The 22416-nt window shown below is 35.2% G+C and overlaps 3 protein-coding genes across 3 annotated transcripts; 1 reads left to right on the forward strand and 2 right to left on the reverse strand.

The window, feature by feature from the left end:
• Window positions 1–1866: 1866 nt before the first annotated feature.
• LOC141700768 (uncharacterized) lies at window positions 1867–2739 on the reverse strand. The gene has a single exon (XM_074504453.1). It carries the CDS (start codon window positions 2737–2739, stop codon window positions 1867–1869), a length of 873 nt encoding a protein of 290 aa, XP_074360554.1.
• A 3824-nt stretch (window positions 2740–6563) lies between these two features.
• Window positions 6564–11362, forward strand: LOC141700763 (protein argonaute 2-like). The gene is made up of 3 exons (XM_074504449.1): window positions 6564–7174; window positions 8176–9370; window positions 9520–11362. Exons 1-3 carry the CDS (start codon window positions 6685–6687, stop codon window positions 10973–10975), a joined length of 3141 nt encoding a protein of 1046 aa, XP_074360550.1. The 5' UTR covers window positions 6564–6684; the 3' UTR covers window positions 10976–11362.
• A 121-nt stretch (window positions 11363–11483) lies between these two features.
• On the reverse strand, window positions 11484–15522 carry LOC141700764 (putative E3 ubiquitin-protein ligase LIN). Its single transcript, XM_074504450.1, has 7 exons — window positions 14289–15522; window positions 14052–14196; window positions 12980–13947; window positions 12720–12864; window positions 12375–12623; window positions 11933–12242; window positions 11484–11823 (listed from the first exon to the last, which is right to left on the reverse strand). Exons 1-7 carry the CDS (start codon window positions 15347–15349, stop codon window positions 11633–11635), a joined length of 3069 nt encoding a protein of 1022 aa, XP_074360551.1. The 5' UTR covers window positions 15350–15522; the 3' UTR covers window positions 11484–11632.
• Window positions 15523–22416: the final 6894 nt, after the last annotated feature.

Below are 22416 nucleotides of genomic sequence, written 5' to 3' on the forward strand. Positions count from 1 at the left end.
TGAAAGCTAAATACTTTCCAACCACTGATTTCCTAAATGCGCAGGTGAGATCGAATTCAAGTTATGTATGGAGGAGTATTATGAGTGCACAAGAAGCTGTGAAGGTAGGTACTAGAAGAAAGATCGGAGATGGGGCATATACAAATATATGGCAGGTGCAGGGGTTACCGGATGTGGAGAATGAGTGCTTGACGTCGCATATGCCTGATTATCTAAGGGACAACAAAGTCCAAAGTCTTATGTATGAGGAAGGGAAAAACTAGAATATTGACATCCTTCGTGATATATGTAAGACAAGGGACATGGAACTCATCTTGAGAATTCCAATACCCATGAATAAAAGTAAGGATAAGTGGTTTTGGCTACTAGAGGATAATTGACAGTTTACAGTTCGAAGCTGTTTTAGATGGTTGCAAGGGGAATTTAGCAATGTAAACACGAGATTTTGGAAGCGGTTATGGTCTCTCAAAATGCCTTGGAAGGTGATTAATTTTCTCTGGAGAGTTTGCAGAAATTGTTTGCCAACTATGCAAGCACTACAGATAAAGCAAGTAAACGTAAGTGTACGATGTCCATGGTGTCATAGTAGTGATGAAACTGACACCCATGTTTTATTTGAATGTGACTTTGCTCGAACAGTCTGGTTTAATTCGGGTCTGCAGCAGTTGGTGCAAGTATTACCAAATGATACGACAACCATTAATATTATGAGAATTTTTGAAAGGTGCACAAGGGAGCAGTGTGTGTTGGTTGGATTGTTGTGCTCGGCCTTATGGAATATGCACAATAACTGGATCTGGGAAATGATTAATGGGTCTGCGTTTGGGGTTAAAGCTTCAGCCATAAACCTTCTGCATGACTGACGTAAGGCACATGCATCGGGTACTCAGACTAATAAACAAGTAGCAGAAGGGGCGCGAGTATGGACTAAACCACCGGTGGGATGGGTAAAGATGAATGTGGATGCTGCAACTTTCCACGATGGGAGCATTGAGATTGGTTGTGTGCTACGAGACTCGCTTGGTCAGTTCTTAGGAGCTCGATGTAAGCAGATGGATGAGGCGTGGCGACCAAGGGAGGCAGAGGCTATAGGTTTGAAAGAAGCCATGTCATGGGTGAACGAGAGGAACATCACTCACTATGTTTTTGAAACAGATTCGAAGAATCTAGCTGCTGCATGTAATGGATAACCTGGAGAAACTTATTTTGGTACTATTATATCAGATTGTATTCGTCTAATGAAACTCATTGATCACGTGCTAGTTGTGTTTGTGTATAGATTTGTGAATAGTGTAGCCCATGTGCTAGCAAATGCTACATATTCTATGTCAGATTTAGGAAATTGGCTTGTCACTCCGCCTGATTTTATTCATCATGTACTGCAGTTTGATACTGTTTGATTAATGCAAGTATGTTTGACTAATGCAAGTACGCTTTATTCAAAAAAAATTAAATAAAGAAAAAACTTCTAACCTAGTTATTCGAATATCTTATATATATTCAAGTAAAACAGTTCTAAAAATAATCATATATATAAGTTCCATTCATGCAAACATCCTGTCTACAGGCCCGACTCAATATCATGTGAGGCCCCGTGCGAAATCATGTAATTATTTTTTTAAAGCATCAGAATTTGTATAATACATATAATTAAACAACAATTTATTTTATAAACAAATTATATGGTGGTTGTAGTTAGAAAACCAACTTGGATTATTTCATTGTGTTGTAGTGATCACCCCTCTGCAAGACTGTAACTAGAAGCAGCAAAATTTATATACAAAATTATATGTCAAGGAACTCAACATGCAACTAAATTAACTAAATTTATTACTTTTTTTTTTGAATAAAACGTACTTGCTTATACTAATTTAAATCCAACTCAAGGTTACATGAAATAAAATCTGGAGCAGCACTAAACCACTCCGTAGGACCTGACATAGAATATGCAGCTTGTGCTAATACATGAGCCACACTATTCGCAGATCGACTAGCAAAAACAATCGACACTTCCTTAAAGTGTTTAAGACTACTACTACAAGTTTCAACAATAGTATCAAAGTTTGATCTCCCTCGATCCCTCTGAAATGCATCCACTAGTAGCTTGGCATCTGATTCAAAGATGCACTTTTCTGTTCTCCATCCTCGAATCCATTCTAGAGCTTCTTTCAAACTGCACGCCTCCGCCTCTCGCACCTGTGCAGTTCCATGCAATACATTGCATCTTGCTCGAAGAAAACGGCCTCTGCTATCACGAGCCACACAACCAATCCCAACGTTACTGCCTCCTGCACAAAACGATGCATCGATATTTATCTTTATCCACCCTTCCGGTGGTTTCACCCATGTTTTGCAGTGTTCAGTAGTCACACTCCGGTTTGCACCCTCTGAGGCTCGAGCACGTTTCCAATCAGCCACCAAATTAAGTGCCATGGCCTTAATACCAAAAGCAGACATATGGACTCTCTCCCACACCCATTTATTCCTCCTCGTCCATAAACTCCAACACATCAGACCCACCATAATCCATTGTTCCCGTGTACCCACTTCAAGCACTCGTTTAAGAATTGACATGACAGTATCATTTTGTATGACCCTGACCACATTTTGCAATCCCACTGAACACCATACTTCTCTTGCAATACCACAAGTAAACAGAACATGTACTGCATCTTCTACATCTGCATGACACCAGGAACAACAAGAAGAAACATTCACCATTTTACTCCGCAAAGCCATTGCCGTTGGTAAGACATTAATACATGCCCTCCATAAGAAATTAAATTTATTACCTTATATGTGAATAAAACAGCGATACTAGTGCAGTGAAAATATATACGGATAGGGAGAATGTAAAGGAACGGGTATCAAAATAGAAGAAGAGATCATAATATATTAACTATAATAGTGGTTTAGGTATTTGACCCATTCAAAATTTTGGGAGCACATGTCATACTTAAAAAAAATAAAATTGATCAGTTATATTATTATAATATATAATATTATCATAAACGATCGAAATTTATTAAACTAAATTTTTTAATATTTGATCTATTATATAATATTAGTCTAAAACTCATGCGATGTTCGCTTATTTTAAATAATTTTTATTTTTATTTTTTTATTTTAATATTTCATTAATTATATTTGTTAAAGAGTAAGTATATCTAAATAAATATAATCAAATATATCTTTCACTATATTATAATAGCTATTTATAATAAGTATGTTTTAAAATAATTAGTTCATTAATGGCCTCAATAAATAGTTATATAAAATATACACTAGCCCCAATTATAAAAGTCATGTGTTTCATATTAAAAATTATAATTTAGAATTATTTAGGTTCGATAAAATTCAAATTTTGGATTAATTTAATATAATATCTATTACTATATTTGATTATAAATTTGATTTAAAAAATTAAACTATTAAATTTAAACGATCAAATTATAACTTGTTATATAGCTTGAGCGATATTGGTGTATTAGTGCTAATGTGATGTAATCTATCTTGTTAGAAACTTTGGATTTGTTATCATAACGGACAATGTGAGTCAGGACAATAATAAAAATATATTATTTTTTAGGCGATGTCATTACATCGTCCAATTAATTATATTTTAATTTTAATTTAGTTTAGCCCAATTTTATAGTACAAAATTTTTACGAGCGTCAGTAGTATTTATTATTTTTATTAAAAATATATTAAAAAATAATAAAAATTATTAATTTTGACAATTTTAATTTAAATAATTATATCGATAAAAAACCGAGTCACGGAATTGTGCTACAAATAAATAAAAAGTATTTCATACAAACAATATTACTAAAAATTTGGAGTTATATTGCAGATAAATCAATTTGGAGTTATCATGACTTTAATTTTGAAGTAAAGCTAGCTAAGCGATGGCATTATGAAGTCTACGAAGTCATCATAATCTAAAAGAAGATTAAATTTATTCGAAAGTGACAGACGAAGTTAAGAAGCAGTTACGCATCACTATCCAACTACTGTACTCCTTCGTCCCATAAGACAATTTCAATTTTGATTTCTAACACTATTCATGATAAGTGAATGATTATTAATTTATGTTTAATTAATAAGATCAAATATAGTTATAAATGATATTGTTGAATTCGTATTTATGAGTACTTTAATATAATTAAATTTTTATATTTAATACTAATATGAAATTAAAGATATTAACAATTAAAAGTATGTATTGGGAAACGTGTTTAACACAAATAGAAAACGTTTTTAAGGATGAAGGGAAAATCGATAAGAAGCAGATTTTTTAATTCAAAACTAAATATTTTACAATCTTGAAATTTTTGGTCAATATTAAATATTTCTGTAAATTAATAAAGTGAAACTATGATTTGAGAGTTAACAAACTGTACTTTTATGACCCTACCTTCTTTGACGCTACACAGGATATTCTTACTCTTTTCTAATTTTTTATTCCGAAGACGAGGAAACTGCTATCTGTGCTTCCTCCTAGCTTTCTCTGGATCCTTCTCACACTCTTCCCCTATAACTTTCTTATCTTAAACATAAAGCAAATTTTGTGATGTTTTATTTTTACATATTTTAAAAAAAACATTTATAGGATACGCTTTCTCTGGATCCTTCTCACTCTTTTCCCCTATAACTTTTTTGTCTTAAACATTAAGCAAATTTTGTGATGTTTTATTTTTACATATTAAAAAAAAACATTTATAGGATACTTTCTCTATCCCATTAAATTATATACATTACTTTTTGACACACTTTTCAATACTCGTTTAAGTAGAGTTTCATAATATTTTTTTAAAATATTTTTTTCTGAATTAAAGTTATATGTTTAAACTTTTATTCAAAAAAAATTAAAAAAAAACATTATAAAACTTTATTTAATAGCAGAATCGAAATACGTTCAAATAGTACACCTATATATCCCAGTGGGACGGAGACAGAGACAGTATGTGTTTGAAATTGAAATTGGACATAAAATATATCTTACATATTAAGAACGACTTAGTTATAGTACTGTATGAAGCTTAGCTACTAAGCAAGGAATAAGAGGACAACTTCGTCATTTTGATTACAACTTCGTCATTTTGATTACCTGGTTTCCTTCCTTCCTCCTAGAATTCTCTGGATCCTTCTTAAACAAACATACCAACATCTTACATATTAGTCCTTCTCCTTTCTAACAAAAATATTTATGCTCTTTTACTTATGTTTTTTACATAATTTAGATTACTATTACTATTTAGTGTGAAATTTTTATTAGGGGACATAAACCTACAATTTATTTTAATATGTTATCAAATTATTCAAAATTATTTTTATTTTCACTATTAATTTATCGAATATGTAAAGAAATTACCCGAGTTATGGTATGTTTTTTTACAACAAATGATCATGTATAATGAAAGAAACATTTCTCTATTAAAAACACATTGACAAAATATAAATTTTCTCCCTGTAAGTTGGAGAAAAAAAAACTATTTTTCTGAAAATTACACAAGACAAAATAATATAAACTCTCGAGAAGTATATAGTAATATCAAATAATCTAATAAATATTCAAAAATCTCGATATATATCATTATATTCTTGGTGGAGAAGTAAGTAGTACTAATCGACCACAATAACCGGAAATTAATGTAACATGAGAGTATTAAAATTCCAAAACTCTTACATAAAAACTTATTTACAAAAGAGATTAACTATTACAAGCACTATATTGAAAACCCTATACCTGAACATTAAATCACAAACACGAGAAATTTAGTCGGTCTTTGAATCAATATGTCTGAAAATCCTAAATCTAAATATTAAAGCATAAATACGAGAAATTCAGTTCGTTTTTCAACCAAAATATTATCAAGTTTCAAGCTGCGAGAAGAATATCAAACAAAAAACCAAAATTACGTGTATCGATAAAACTAGAATCGAAAGATTTCACCTTATTATATTATATTTCATTCACTTTGCTTGCATACCTAACTTTAATAAATATATAATCATATATTTAAGATATGACAAACTTTTGTATTATCTTATCAAAATTAATAATGAGATTATAATATCCTTTCATGTGTGAAATACATAAATATTCATATAATTAAATAGTTCAATATATATTTACAAATATACCTTTTTAATAATTTTACATGAAATATCTATAGGCTTATTATTCAATGTTGATGTCATGTACATTAATTGTTAAATTTATAATCAATTTACATAATCCGAGTTAGTTTACTCAATAAATAATTTCTATATATGATAAAAGATTACGAGGACATATAGTTAAGTAAATATAAATTTATATATAATAATGCTTGTAGCCCATGCTATAATCTAGTATTAATTGGAATAACCAAATGAGCAGTGCCAAATGAAGGTAGAAATTTAGAAAAACACCATAAATTAAGGACTCAAATGTAAAAAGTGGGTATCTACAATATATATTTTCCTTAAATTTAGATGTAAATAAAGTTTTAGACCACGTATTTGTAGAACTTGCAAGTCCGTCACCCAACGAAAGAGTGTAGAGGGGATAGTTTGGTCTTTTCAGTTACCTACGATCTTATGTCTCCTATATAAGTACAACTAGTTTGTTCACACACTCTTCATCGTACACTTAAAACGCATTTGTAAGAGATAGATAGAGAGAGATTGTAAGCAGAGATGGATCAGAGATCTGGCAACAAATACAACCGTGGTGGTGGTAGAGGTGGTGGTGGCCGTGGACGAGGTGGTGGCAGAGGTGGGGCCCAGACGGGGTACCAGCAAGGCGGTGGTGGTGGCAGAGGTGGGGCCCAAATGGAGTACCAGCAAGGGGGTGGTGGTGGGAGAGGTGGGCCCCAAATGGGGTACAATCAGCCACCGGTTCGGCCGGGGGAAAACCGGCCGGTTCAGGGTGGACAGCAACAGGGAATGAACCAACGTCCGGTTTATGGTGGACCCCCCGGTGGGGCGAACCCACGTCCGGTTCAGGGGTGGGGACCTCGTCCTGTTCAGGGTGGGGTGAACCAACGACCGGGTCCGGCGTGGGGAAGTAGGCCGGTTCAGGGTGGAACGAACCAACCGCCTGCTCAGGTGAACCGGCCGGTTCAGGGATGGGGGCAGCAGCAGCTTGGTGCAGTTGAAGGTGCTCATCAAGATGTTCCTGTGTCTGGTATCTCTCTCTCTCTCTCTCTCTCTCTCTCCACACACTAAATGCAGACATAAACCCTAGCTAATGATTATCTATATCTCTCCAATTTATTAAATTTGATTGTTTTTTTGTGTACTCCAAGATTTGTTTCCTTTGTGTCTGGGTTATTTATGCAATTATTTTTTTCCAACTTACTAAGATGTTCTTTTAGATATTTATGTTTGTTATCTTGAATTTGATGTAAAATTTAATTTTCTAATGAAAATAGTCAAAATACAATGATATGAATATGATGATCAAGATATGTTTTGTTATAGAGTTTTAATGAAAACAAATCTAAATGGTGGTTTAGGTTAAGGCTTAAATGCTCAACAACATGTTTGTGGTTATGTTGATTACTACTAATGGTCAAATTGTAAATGGCCATTTGTTGTAACTTATAATTAATCGTTAAAGGGGCTATGCTAGATAATTTCCGTTTGATATATAGGGGGTCTGTAGTTTTTTGTGAAAGGGATACCTTGATAAAAAAAAATTTCATTACTGTGATAGTTTTTACTGTAAACTTTATTTTATTTTCTAGGCTGTATTGCTTATACGAAATTTTAATATATTTTATAGATTTTTTTTTACCTGTTTGTGTGCAAGTTGTATTTTTCCCTTGATTTTTGTTCCCGAGTACTCTTGTGATATTGTCCAATTTAGAAACGAGGATAAGACTCTCTTGTACCAGCACATGCATCTTAAAAAAATTAATACGAAGTTACTATAAGTTATATTATAATTCCAAATATGCATTCACCTGTGTTTGTTTGTTTGTTATGTCATGATCTATAATGCCGAACTTAATTCTCTGCTTACCAGCTAATTGTCACGTACATGTTGTTTTTATCTGTTAGAAGTTAAGTCTCTGTACATATTTTGCTATTGGAATAACACTTTTCTTTTAGGTGCATGAACCTAAGGTCAGTTGATGAACTAATGCCATACTTCAATTTGTGTTGGTTTTTCTATTATTTCAGATATGAGGTCTTTACAAATTTCAGAGGACAGTCCGAAACCTGCTGTTGCTACAAGTCCGGGAAACAAGGTTCTGCCAATGAGGCGTCCTGATAGAGGGGGCAGAGTTGCTGTGAGGTCAACCCGGCTTCGTGTCAATCATTTTCCTGTGTCTTTCAATCCGCAAAGCATAATTAAGCACTACGATGTGGATGTCAAACTGGATGTTGCTCCTGGGAGTAAGTTGGTAAAGAAAACAGTTCCCAAATCTGACTTGAGGTCAATCAGAGATAAGCTATTTTCTGATAGGGCCGACATACTGCCAATGGACAAAACTGCATATGACGGCGAGAAGAGCATTTTCAGTGCAGTTGACCTGCCTACGGGGTCTTACAAGGTGGAGTTGTCTGACGGGGAAGATGCAAGAAGTCGCACATACATATTTACTATCACTCTTGTAAATGAGCTCAAACTTTCTAAACTAAAGGATTACTTGTGTGGAAACCTCATGCATAGGCCTTCTGAAGTACTAAATGGCATGGAATTGGTAATGAAGGAGAATCCATCTAGGCAAAGGATCTGTTTTGGTCGGAACACCTACTCCAAAGATTATGGAAGACAGGATGACCTAGGAGGGGGTCTCACAGCAAGTAAAGGCTTTCAACAAAGTTTGAAGTCCACATCCCAGGGTCTGGCCCTGTGTCTGGACTACTCGGTTTTAGCATTTCGTAAGCCATTACCAGTTTTACACTTCCTTAGAGAGCACCTGGGTCTCCGAGCGATAAATGATATAAACAACTGTAAACGAGAAGTGCTGAGAGCATTGAAGGGATTGAAGGTTACTGTAACTCATCGTCGTACTAAACAGAAATTCACTGTAGCTGGATTAACGGCGGAAAGCACTCGAAACTTAACATTCCCTCTTGAGGATCCAGAGGGAAATGATCCTCCTCGTGAAGTTACTTTGTTAAATTATTTCCAGGAGAAGTATGGTATGGATATTGAATACAAGGATATCCCAAGCCTAAACGTGGGGAAAGGTAAAAGGCAAAACTATGTACCTATGGAGTTCTGTGTCATGGTTGAAGGACAGAGGTTTCAAAAGGAGAATTTAGATAGAGATGGTGCCATGTTGTTGAAGAAGATATCAGTTGCTCCTCCACTGGACAGAAAGAACAACATCTGTAGAATGATAAGAGCTGGAGATGCACCTTGCGGGTATATTTTTTTACATATTTTTTAAATTTGTAATTCTGTTTCATCAAATTGATTGCTTTGAGTTTTTATTCTGGGTAAGAAATTTCACAATAAGGTTTTTTACTCCCTTTTCTGATGTCGGTGTACCTGCCTACTCATCTTGCTTGCAGTGGGGAAGTTGTGAAAAATTTCGAGCTCGGAGTTGAAATAAACATGACACCAGTAACTGGTCGTGTCATTGTGGCTCCTGATTTGAAGCTTTCAACTCCAAGTGGTCAGATGAAAGTGATAAAAGTCGATAAGGAGAAATGCCAATGGAACCTTGTGAGCAATTCAGTGGCTGATGGAAAATCACTTGACCGGTGGGCTTTGTTAGATTTCAGCACAGCAGAACGCAGACGGTTGGATGTAGAAAAATTTATTTGGAGTCTTAGAAACCGATGTGGAAAGTTAGGGATGCATACAGAAGAGCCTCTCGCATGCGTATCCGCCAATATGCGGGCATTTACAGATGTCAACAAGATCAGAGATCTTCTCGGTCGTGTAGTTGAGGAGGCTGGTAGAAATAGCAATGGACGATTACAATTGGTTATTTGTGTGATGGCCGGAAAAGATCCCGGTTACAAGTATCTTAAATGGGTTTCGGAGACCCAAATTGGGGTAGTAACTCAGTGTTGCTTGTCAGAACATGCGAATGCAGGAAAGGATCAATATCTGGCAAATCTTGCCATGAAGATTAATGCTAAGATTGGAGGAAGCAATGTAGAGCTCATTGAACGGCTTCCCCTTTTTGGAGGTGAAGATCCTGTTATGTTTATTGGTGCTGATGTGAATCATCCTGGTGCGATGAATGAGAGTTGTCCATCAATCGCAGCAGTAGTGGGCTCTGTCAATTGGCCTGCAGCTACTCGCTATGCTGCAAGAGTTTGTCCCCAAAGTCACCGTAAGGAGAAAATAGTGAATTTTGGAGGGATGTGCCTGGATTTGGTTAATACTTTTGCGAAGCTTAACAGAGTTAAACCAAAGAAAATTGTAGTTTTTCGTGATGGAGTAAGTGACAGCCAGTTTGATATGGTTCTAAACGAGGAGTTGCGTGATCTTAAAACAGCTATATATGAGGAGCACTATAAGCCCACAATCACTCTCGTTGTAGCTCAAAAGCGTCATCATACACGCCTTTTTCTCGAGGATCAAGGAGGAGATGGGCGTCGCAACATCTCCCCAGGGACAGTTGTAGACACCGTTGTTGTGCACCCATTTGAGTATGATTTCTACCTATGCAGCCACTATGGACAGCTTGGAACAAGCAAGCCAACTCACTATTATGTTCTTTCTGATGACCATAATTTCACATCTGATCAGCTGCAGAAGCTAATATACGATATGTGCTTCACCTTTGCACGATGCACTAAACCGGTCTCCCTTGTTCCACCAGTTTACTATGCTGATCTTGTTGCTACTAGGGGAAGGATGTTTCAGGAGGTGATGCTGGAGATGCAACCTCCCCCTTCAACCATGTCAACAACTTCTCGGTCATCATCACCTTCAGTCTCTTCTGCTGCTTCATTAGATGATGCATTGTACAAGCTTCATGCAGACCTTCAAGATAACATGTTCTTCATCTGAAGTCCTCATCTGAAGTGTGACCCTTTGATTTCGTATGCTATGAACAGTGGTATAGGAAATCCCTGAACGCAGGTCTCCTTTCCTATGTTTGTTAGAAAAGGAGTTTGTGCGCGAATCTAATTGGGTTTTCATTTGGTTGTTTGTTTCTATCGTGATTTAAGAAGTTTGTGTTGTTTACTTGGCATCTACAATGGTTTCTTGCTTTGCAAATCGGAATTGCGGGCATGATACTGCTCAGTGCTGACCAAGTATTGTTTAATCTTTTGTTTGTGTTGGATCTTCCTTTGAATTCTATTTTTATGTTTGTGTGCTATTTTTAAGTTACCTAGTGTTGGATTATCTTCTGTTTGTGTTGGATCTTATTTAAAAACCTATTTTAACGTTGCAGTGAAGTGAATTATGTGACTTGAAGTTAAAGTTAGTAGAAATTTTATGTTGATCTCTTCATATTACTGTGGGAGGCCTACTATTTTTTTTTGTAAAACTGACATGTAAAAAGAAGTGATGCTGGTTTAAATCAATCTGTTTTCAAAAACTGATTACCTGGAGAAATGGTCTATATATTCACTCTAATGTAGGTTTCTCCCAATTTTACAACATCAAAACTAGATACACACAGTAAAACAACCGAAGAAAGTGTAGATACTTTGCATCAATCTAAAATTCATTGTCAAATGCTAAAACTTGCCTTCCACTTTGTGAAGACGTCCTGTTAAGCGCAGGATATCTTTGCCTCGAGCTTCTTGTGCTGAGCGTAAAGAGTTCACTTGCTGTCCATGTAACTCGAGAAAGGTCCCCAAGGTTAGTCATCAGCTCTCTATCCAGTAAAGAAATTTTCGATACAAAGTCTGTAAAAATGGTAAAATGAAAATTAGTGCGATAGATAGTGTTCTTCATTTCTTAACTTAATTCTTGTTCCACTCAATTAGTCTGAGATAAAAAGATGTGTTTTTATACCTGAGCATTTCGACAGATTGAACAATGAATATGAGGCGAGGATTCTCTCCTCAAGTGCATTGTCAGAACGTAATGATTTTATCAGTTCTGGAACAAGGATTGAACAAAGTGCTGACTGAAGATTTGCATCAACAATAGAGTGGAGAAAGCTGCTCATCCAGGCAATTGTCACAAGGCTAGCTCGCGCCAAGCATGGGATGCTCCTAGCTGTGGACTCTGAAAGTGCAGTCACAAATTTCTTGTTTCGACTGGTAAGTAAGGCTACTGCTGTTTTTCTTTGCCAAATTTCTGTTGCGGAGTCCTCATCATCCTAAAACGTACATACCAAAAGAATATATTTATGATGATCTTCCATTATTACCCATTATTCATTCAGTAGTAAGATATACTAATGAGTAATGAAAAAAATGATTTTTTTAGTTGATTTTGTTGCAAAACTTACCAAGTGTATGACTTCATCTCCGACATAATCCCTCCCACTGAAGGATCCCCTCAAGCTCTCATCATATCCTGCTTCTTTCAATAGCCAGTTTTCTGTTGTTGGCCCTCCGTTATGAGAAAATCGTCCTCCCAGTATTAACAGAGTTCTTGCTAATTGTTCTTGTACCTTTTCATTAGCGTGACTTTCCAAAGCTGCAGTTATTGCTTCAATGGCCTCTTCTCTATATATGCTACACTTCAAAGGGTCTCCCTGCAACAGAACTGTTAATTTAATAAGGATCTTTCTAAGCACACCGAAGTTTTGTAATTTATTCAAAGAAAGGCAACTAATAGTATATAGAATTACCAAAAGGTCAAGCTGTAAGATGATGGTGGCAATCATCGGGCATTGTTCTGGTTGTGCTTTTTGGAGATAAATCAACAAGATCTGCATAGTATTTAAGCTGCTCCATCCATTCATCAGTCCATGTAAGAACTTTGTTACCGTAGCCCTACAAATTCACAAGATCAAAAGAAGTTAAGTTACCAAAAACTTGTACTTAACTAACGCTTAGTACCAGGGAGTGTAAAAACATGTTCACTCATTCATAAAATTAAGAACTGAACCTTTGAAGGCAAAGTAATTCAGTCAGCAAAGCAAATGCATGGTTGTTATACTCCATGTTCTTTTCTAGGATGAGCGATAGAACAGATTCCTTGTTCAAATTGTTAGCTAAGTAGTGTCTACAGCTTCCATCAGCACGGATACAACAACATATTATGGCACCAGCTTTACTCCTCTCAGATATATCCCCGATCTCCATCCTTTTGGCTAGTAAGCTCAATCCTCCTAGCACTACAACTTGTCTAGCATTCTCCCAGTTTCTGTCCTCATCAAAACCGGTAAGTAATTGGTCTAGCAAGTAATATGCAGCCTCTTGTGGATTGCATCGGACATCGAATAATGTCTGCATTTGGTCCCCAAATTCTAATACCCTAAGTACCAATGGAACCCATTCGGTAGATATCAAATGTTTTGCCTTCGGCTTCACTAAATAAAGCAGTGTGGCAGCTTTTAAAAATAGACTAGTACTTTTAAATAATTTCGTGAAGATGTCAAGCTCTGGGTCAGCATTGAGTATAGTCTGTCCATTCATTTCTTTTCTCGTCACAAAATCTGCCAACATTGAGATAGTAAGTTCCAGTACTTCATCATTATTCGAACCAAACAGAACCTCAATCATTCCTTCAATAACCGGTGCCTTTGATAATGCAGTTTCCACAGCTACATCTCCATGTGAATGAAGCCAGGCTGTGGTCATAACATGTATAGCCATTTCACAGTCACTCAAGTTATCTGATGATGAAATTGTGTTAATAGCTTTACTGAGATCACTTGAAGGATTGATCTTCGCGTTAACTATTCTTTTTGAAGAGCCGGTGGTGTTGCTGTGCCTGGAGTCCTCTGTTGGCTCCACCCCGCATATAAGAAACCTCAAATAGTCTACCTTCTGCGTCTCAGGTTGCCATAACTCGTGATCCTCGGGTATTCTGCAACTCTGGCTTGACAAACTGTGACGAGCAACACTTCTATTCTGTCATGGGGAGACAAAATCTTTGAAGTTATGATGAACTCTATCGAAATCTGCAGTAGATGTTTTTATGCAAATTTCTTGGAAAAAAGTTGAGGATTACTTACATCATAAATGCTCGACTTGCTATGTTCTTCATCAAAACTAACTTTATTCCTCTCATCCAAATCCGAGGTACTCATTAAGGCTCCATTTATTTCGTCAGTGTCAGTGGATTTATGCTCAAGCGTGGGTCCGAAAACAGCTCTATATCTTCAATAATTGAGATAAGCTTGAGAACAATTATACGATTACACGAAAACTAATTACTAGACTACTAATTAAATAATTAAGTCTGTACTTACAGAGATTTATTGATCGAGGAACGTGAAGTTAAGGAGTCTGAAGATGTTCTTCTTGAACGGCCAAAACTCGGTCTTGAAGGCAAAGGCACAGAAGGGATTGAAGGAGCTTGAGCACCAGTTTTTAACCAATCCTTGTAGTAAACAGCAAACTGAACAGTCCCCATATCCATTTGATCATTATAAAGCTTACTCAAATTCTTAATATTCTTTTCTTTGTCTCTATAATCCGAATCAGAGATCAAATCAAACTCTTCACCATACCATACCTTGAGATGCAGGAGGTGAGGCAGAAAGAAATGTTCCCACAATTCAGGAAGCAAGTGCTCTCGAGCAAGAAATGGTGAATCGCAGAAAACTTGCAGCAGATGCCTTGCTGAAATTCGATCATTTTTCTCGAGCTTATAAACAACTGACAAGTATAACTGAGCACAGGCTGAAAGATGTGAATTAGGAGTTCCTGAAGTTGAACCATTTCTTGAACTTTTAGAGTTCAAAGATGCTACAACTGTCAAAAGACTAATAGAATTTCTCAGCAACTTCATTCTCAATTCTTTTTTCGTCCCAGAACTTTCCACCAATCTTTCAATACTCTCAATCCCCAGTTCAATATTTGCAAATATCTTTCCATTATCAGAATCCTTCCTCTTTCTCACAAAACAAGAATAACATCTTTGTCGTAACGTTCTTCTAAACTCTTCATCTCTCAAGTACTGCCCAACATATCCACTTAATATCGATATCACAGCTCTTATCGCAACTTCATCAAGTGCAGGCTCATCAGTTTTCCTCCTAACACCATCATTTACAGACCTTGTAAGAGATTTACCAGACTCTGACTCACCTCTTTTCGACGAGAATATAGAAGAACCTTTTCTCGAAATGGCCTTATCATTCTTATTCTTGGAAAAATCGATACTTTTAAGATCATGGCATATGTAAATAGGCAAGGCAATGGCTTCCTCTGATGCAGTCCTACCCCTGTGAATAACTTTCTTATGGTTTTTCACAAACTTGGTATCTTTAAAACCTTCCTCAGAGAGCAAGTGTTGCAAAGATGCCATGTTCTTAGTACAATGTAGAAAAAAAATGGAGAATGTAGAAAGGCTTATCTGACATTCTGGCAAGACAAATGAGAGCTATAATAAGATAACAAAAGTCATAGTTGTGAGGGAAGAATTGAGTGGAAATATGTGATGCAAGAAACACACAATGAAGTGAAGACAAGAAGAGTTGGCCTGGCTTTTTCCCACAGCTTTTCAAGCCTTTAACTTTAGATATATTTTTTTCCTTGCAATATAAAACATGGAGTTTTTTCATTTTTTAATAAATATGTATTAAAGTTTATTTTCTATTTTCTCTCTTTTTTTGTATAAAAAATCTCCAATAAAATAACGGTATTCAGAAAACTTAACTTGAGGAACTTATAATATATCAATAAATAATATACAAAAAAATGTCAAAAAGGAAATATACAGTAACTGCTCATTCCGGCCAAAATTGGCTGTTAGTCAGTAAATGTGTAAGTACATGAGCTAACGAATGAAGACATTCCCTGCAATTTTTGGATCTTCTTATTATTGGTCCCAACTAATAAAAAAGAATAATCTCAGGAAAAAAAATAAATAAATCATTTAAATTTATTATGCTTAAGTGGTAAAATTAAAATGATAAGATATGGTTAGTTTGGACTTTGGTCAAATAAGTTTCTATCAGTTCACGGGCTTATGTCGTGCGTGATAGGAGTGAAACATATTAAAGTTATGAAATGATTTCGACATTTTTGTCAAACTAAGAGGTTGCATGTCCGATATAAGAGGGCCTTTCTCCAATGGGCGATGCATTGAATTTCATTCATAAATTTATAAAAGAAATAATGGAGCCTATACTACTTTTTTTCTTCTAGGTCTTACAATCATGTTCGCTATATATTTCGCATTTTTTGAATATATATGGATATCGTTTAATTTTGTAGCTTGGAGTTTAATTCCACATATTTTAAATCTAATATTGAGAATTGAAGCCAAATTTTACATGGGTGTTGTACTCAAATATACACTTTTATAACTTAAGTTTCAAAATAGTTAAAGGCGCGAAATTTCGTCCTAAATACTTAGGAACTATGAGATGTTTATTCACTTTTTTATCAACTTTATGAACACATTGTTCTATTTTGTATTTAGGTGAATAAGTGTTTTCAAGATGATAGTACACATATATGTTCTTCACAAAAATTTTAAAAAATAAATCCCAAATATGTATATGACAGTATTTTGAACAGTGTTCATGTGTTTTTAGACATTTTGAAAAGTTGAACCTAGAAATGCGATATTTTGATTATTCGTCCTTAACTTTTTGTGGATAAGGTTAAATTTATCTTTAATTCAGTTTAGTTGAAAATTAGGTGCTCAAGGAAAAGACAGGTGCATCTTCCAGTATAGGTCTAGGGGAGCAGATAGTCAGATAAATTTCAGTATGGGTCCAAGAGGAGCATATCACACAATCGGGGGCAAATTCGAAACATATTACACAATCGGGTGACAGATTCGGCAGGTGTCGAGTCCGATGTGTGAATGGGGAGATTGTTGAAAGTTTTTTTACATTGTTTGTGGGAAGGTCAGGTTAGTATAAGTTAAGCAGCTAGATCAATTTATTAGTATGAGACTTTTTGGGAGTGACCCAAAATAAATCCGCACGGGTCTGACCCAAAACGGACAATATCATCAGCCTTTTCAAGATGCGTATTTATTTTAAAAAATGGTACACATGCATGTTCTTCACAACATTTTTAAAAAATGAATACATATCTCCCAAATCTGTATATGACAGTATCTTGGATTAGGTTAAATTTATCTTTAAATCAGTTCAGTTGAAAAACTACATACAATAAAATCTTTATATAATAATAATACCGAAAATAAGATTTTTATTAAAATAAAAAATTACAATCCCATGAGCACATATAATTAAGAATAACATCTATATATTATAATATTCTCTAATTTTTATAAATCCAATATATTCTTAATTTTTTAATATATAAAATACAAAAAACTTCAAATTAATTTATACATATATATGCATTAACTCTATACACACACACACTATATATATATATATATCATGTTAAATGAATATTCCAGATAACTTAGCGTCTTTTTTTAAATTGTCCGTGACAATGACTTGATGTTTAAGTTTTGAGTTCACCCCATGACCGACCCCAGAAATTCAGGTGACCTAAGCAAGCTAATAGAATGGTGCCATTTATAAAACTTGATTATAGTTTAAAACTAAATTAAATTAAAGTTTATTAAGAGAGTAGTAACATGATGAAATAATATCATAACATATTTTAGAGCAGAGATCAATAAAAAAAATAATAATAAAAGTGAAAGCATGAACCTGTTAGGAGTTGTCCCACATCGTGTGGGAGTGGCAGATTTGTAGAATATAAGCAGCTAGATAACTCCAATAGTATGAGACCTTTTGGGATGTGCCCAAAAATAAATTCGTGCGGGATTGACCCAAAGCGGATAATATCATACTAGCGTGGAGTTAAGGCCTTCTTAGCAAACCCAACAAATGGTATCAGAGCTATGGTTATAACGATCCAAAATAATCTCAGACAACCCCCAGAATGCACCTAGGAGGAGACAGATGGGATAATCAGTATATGCTCAAGGAAAAGACACGTGAACCTTCCGATATGAGCCTAGGAGAGCAGATAACCTGATGGATTTCAGTATGGGTCAAAGTGGAGCAGATCATACAATCAGGTGGCAGATTCGAAGCAGATCACACAATTAGGTGGCAGATTCGGCAGTTGTTGAGGCCGATATGTGAAGGGGGAGATTGTTAAAAATTGTCCCACATCATTTGCGGGAAGGATAGATTGCTTGAATATAAGCAGCTAGATAATTTTTTTTAGTATGAGGCCTTTTGGGAGTGACCCAAAAATAAATCCGTAACGTGTCTGACCTAAAATGGACAATATCATAAGCCATTTTAAGATGCATATTTATTTTAAAAAATGACACACATGCATGTTCTTCACAACATTTTTAAAAAATGAATGTATATATCCGAAATGTGTATATGGCAGTATTTTGGACGATGTTTATGTGTTTTTAGGCATTTTGAAAAGTTGAACATAGAAATGTGATATTTTGATTATTCTTCCTTAATTTTTTTGTGAATTAGGTTAAGTTTATCTTTAAATCAGTTCAGTTGAAAAACTACATACAATAAAATCTTTATATAATAATACCGACAATAACATTTTTTATTAAAATACAAAATTACAATCCCATTAACACATATAATTAAAAATAACATCTATAAATTATAATATTTTATAATTTTTATAAATCCAATACTTTCTTAAATTTTTAATATATAATACAAAAAATTTAAAATTAATTTATACATATATATGCATTAACACTATATATATACATATATAATATATATATATAATCGTGTTAAATGAATATTTCAGTTAACTTAGCGTCTTTTTTTAAATTGTCCGTGACAATGGCTCGATGTTTGAGTTCACCCTATGACTGACCCTGGAAATTCGGGTGCCCTAAGTGAGCTAATAGAATGGTGCCATTTCTAAAGCTTAGTTAGTTTAAAACTAAATTAAATTAAAGTTTACTAAGATAGTAGTAACATGATGAAATAATAACATAACATAGTTTAGAGCAAAGATCAATAAAAATAATAATAATAAAAGTGAAAGCATGAAGCTGTTAAGAGTTGTCCCACATTGTGTGGGAGGGGCGAATTGATAGAATATAAGCATCTAGATAACTCCAAATAGTATGAGGACTTTTGAGCCCGATGTGTGAAGGGGGAGATTGTTAAAATATAAGTAGCTAGATAAATTTATTAGTATGAGGCCTTTTGGGAGTGACCCAAAAATAAATCCGTACGGGTCTGGCAAAAAACAGACAATATCACATACTAATGTGGAGTTGAGACTTGGTCGCGGTCCAACAAGTTGTATCATAGCTACTGTTGAGGCGGTCCATAACCATCTCACATGCCTCTAGAAAAGACCTATGAAGCAGCAAATGGGCTACCCCAGGATGGGCTTAAGGGGGAGGCACATGGGCCTTCCTGTATGGGACCAGGGGAGCATATAGCCAGATGGATTTCAGTATGGGTCCAAGGGGAGCATATCATATAATCAGGTGGCAGATTCAGAGCAGATCACACAATCAGGTGGTAGATTCAGCAGGTGTCGAGCCCGATGTGTGAATGGGGAGATTGTTAGGAGTTGTCACACATCGTTTGTGGGAGGGGCATATTGCAAGAATATAAGCAGTTAGATAACTTCAAATAGTATGAAGTCTTTTGGAATGTACCGAAAAATGATTATGTGCGGGCTTGACCCAAAATGGATAATATCATACTAATGTGGAGTAAATGCCTGCTTAGCAAGCTCAACAAAACCTAGAGTATAAAAGATAATAATACCAACTTAATTATTGCATAGACTGCAAGGAAACAAGATTACCAGGAAATAATACTTACTCTTGTAAATTACTGTGTGTACATAATACCTCAACTATTTGTATTGTACATAACATCTCCTAGAAGTATCATCGAAAGGTTAAACAAACCAACACGAATAATGTAACGCCCCTAAATCCGGGGTCAGGGGATTTGGTCGTCACTATGAAACCCCAATCCAAAATAACTTGTTAAATCAATAATTAAATGCCAGCGGAAGATATTTATCATAAATGACCCCAAACTACTCCAAGATCTTTTAAGGTTACAGTTCTAAAAACAAGATATCCAAATTCCACAAATAAATTTTCTCTTTCTTTTAAAACTCTTTTCAACAAATCTCAATCTCAAAACTAAACCCACTACTATAACTTCGAAATGAAGTATACTAGTGTTAGGAATATCTGTATTAGTTTGATGATAAGTTAAGCAAAACACTTAAGTAGAAATCTAGTGTTTGTAGCCTCAACGGATAAGACCATCTTGGCTATCCGTTGAAGGAGTAGCTGTACTTAGCAATAAGTTTAGTATTGTAGCACATTTCACTCTCTGGTTTTAAGCTGTAATTCTTAGATGTTGTTAGGAAATAATCAGTCATGTTGACTACTAATGGATGTACAAATAGGAGGGCTAATTATAAATATTTCATGTCTTGTAATTTTGTATAAGTGAAGAAGTGTCAACGGATATTGAAGACCTTCAACGGATAAGAAACAAAGCTTCAACGGATATCTCTAATGCTTCAACGGATAATATCAATCAACGGATAAGTGCTTCAACGGATAAAGACTTCAACTGATAATGCATCAACGGATAAAGCTTCAACGGATAAAGCCTCAACGGATAAGGCATCAACGGATGAAAGCTTCAACGGATGCTTAGTTCATTAGCAGTTGATAGTGACAATTCACAAGCTGACAGAGGCACATGGGTTGACAGAGACATACTGGAATGTGGAAGCCTCTAGGAGGAATCAAGAAAATGCAGCATTTCCATTCTGATGCAAACAAGGAAGTATTCAAAGATTTACAGATTATCCTAGATTGCATTGGATAGAGAAATGAAGAAGAAACATGTGAAGAATCTTTTCAATTGTATTTTACAGTTTGTCTTCACTTGTAAACTTGGTGATATATAAACCAAGTAGCAGCTAGTAATTAGATATGAATTTTCCTGAGCTGTTTAGAAATATCAAAAGAGAAAATCATCTAGTTTGTACTAGGAAGCAGCTGTGATTTAATTCTTTGAATCACAGATTTTCTGAAATAACACATCTCTGGTGGAACAACAAATCCACCAGAAAAGTTTTTAAGTTCTTTGTGTTTATTACATTTGTGTTTGAATATATATCTGTCTGCATCAGCTTCAAGCAATTCACACACATTTGATCACTCAAACACTTAGCCTTAGAAACTGCTCAAAACTTGAAAAAGTTTTGAGATTTACATTCAACCCCCCTTCTGTAAATCTCATTGTTAGTCCACTGGGAATAACAATTGGTATCAGAGCAAGCTCTTAACATACAAAGAGTTTAAAGATCTATTCTGCTAACATCATGAGTGCACAGAAGAATCCTCATGCTACCATCATGAGTAGGAAGGATATTGGTGTAAAGATCCCAGTCCTGGAAAAAGATAATTATCATCACTGGAAAGTGAAGATGCATTTACATCTTCTTTCTCAAGATGAAAGCTACATCAACTGTATTGAAAATGGTCCTCACATCCCTCACAAAGTAGCCACAGCTGCTACTGCAACAGTTGCTGTTGGATAGTCCATTCCCAAGCCAAAAGCAGAATGGACTATTGAAGACATGGAAGAAATCCGCAAGGATAAGAGAGCCATGAACATTTTGTTTAATGGCTTAGATCAAGATATGTTTGACAATGTCATCAATAGCCAAACTGCAAAGGAAGTTTGGGATACTGTACAAATCATCTGTGAAGGTACTGAGCAGGTTAGAGAGAACAAGATGCAACTTCTTATTCAACAGTATGAATATTTTCACTTTGAAGATGGTGAATCATTAAATGATACCTTCAACAGGTTTCAGAAACTGTTGAATGGATTGAAGCTGTATGGTAGAGTGTACCAAGTCAAGGATTCCAACTTAAAATTTTTTAGGTCTCTGCCAAAGGAATGGAAGCCCATGACTGTCTCTTTGAGAAATTCTCAAGATTATAAGAACTTCACACTTGAAAGATTATATGGAATTCTGAAGACTTATGAACTTGAAATGGAGCAGGATGAGCTGTTGGAAAAGGGAAAGAGAAAAGGAGGAACAGTTGCTCTTGTAGCTGACAGTGAGAAGATGGAAGCCAGGAATGAGGAGAAGACAATGCCAAGTCTCAAAATTGGTACAAGCAAATCAGAATCAAGCAAGGGTAAAGAGCAAGTTGCTGAGGATGAAGACAATTCCAGTCAGGATGAATCTAATGATATTGAAGAACATTTGGCCTTTCTGTCCAGGAGGTTTGCAAAAATGAAGTTCAGGAAAAACACAAAGTTCACTAAGCCAAACAAAAACATGGTGGACAAATCAAAGTTCAAATGTTACAACTGTGGCGTTAGTGGACACTTTGCAAGTGAGTGTAGGAAGCCAAATTCTGAGAAA

This window comes from Apium graveolens, unplaced genomic scaffold, assembly GCF_009905375.1.
Source record: "Apium graveolens cultivar Ventura unplaced genomic scaffold, ASM990537v1 ctg2904, whole genome shotgun sequence".
Taxonomy (NCBI): domain Eukaryota; kingdom Viridiplantae; phylum Streptophyta; class Magnoliopsida; order Apiales; family Apiaceae; genus Apium; species Apium graveolens.

Coding starts and splice junctions, on each gene's coding strand:
- LOC141700768 (XM_074504453.1), bottom strand. CDS start 2,739: ATGGCTTTGCGGAGTAAAATGGTGAATGTTTCTTCTTGTTGTTCCTGG.
- LOC141700763 (XM_074504449.1), top strand. CDS start 6,685: ATGGATCAGAGATCTGGCAACAAATACAACCGTGGTGGTGGTAGAGGT. Junction 7,175..8,175: donor TCAAGATGTTCCTGTGTCTG/GTATCTCTCTCT, acceptor CTATTATTTCAG/ATATGAGGTCTTTACAAATT. Junction 9,371..9,519: donor GCTGGAGATGCACCTTGCGG/GTATATTTTTTT, acceptor TCTTGCTTGCAG/TGGGGAAGTTGTGAAAAATT.
- LOC141700764 (XM_074504450.1), bottom strand. CDS start 15,349: ATGGCATCTTTGCAACACTTGCTCTCTGAGGAAGGTTTTAAAGATACC. Junction 12,865..12,979: donor GAATTACTTTGCCTTCAAAG/GTTCAGTTCTTA, acceptor GTGAATTTGTAG/GGCTACGGTAACAAAGTTCT. Junction 11,824..11,932: donor CAATCTGTCGAAATGCTCAG/GTATAAAAACAC, acceptor CCATTTTTACAG/ACTTTGTATCGAAAATTTCT.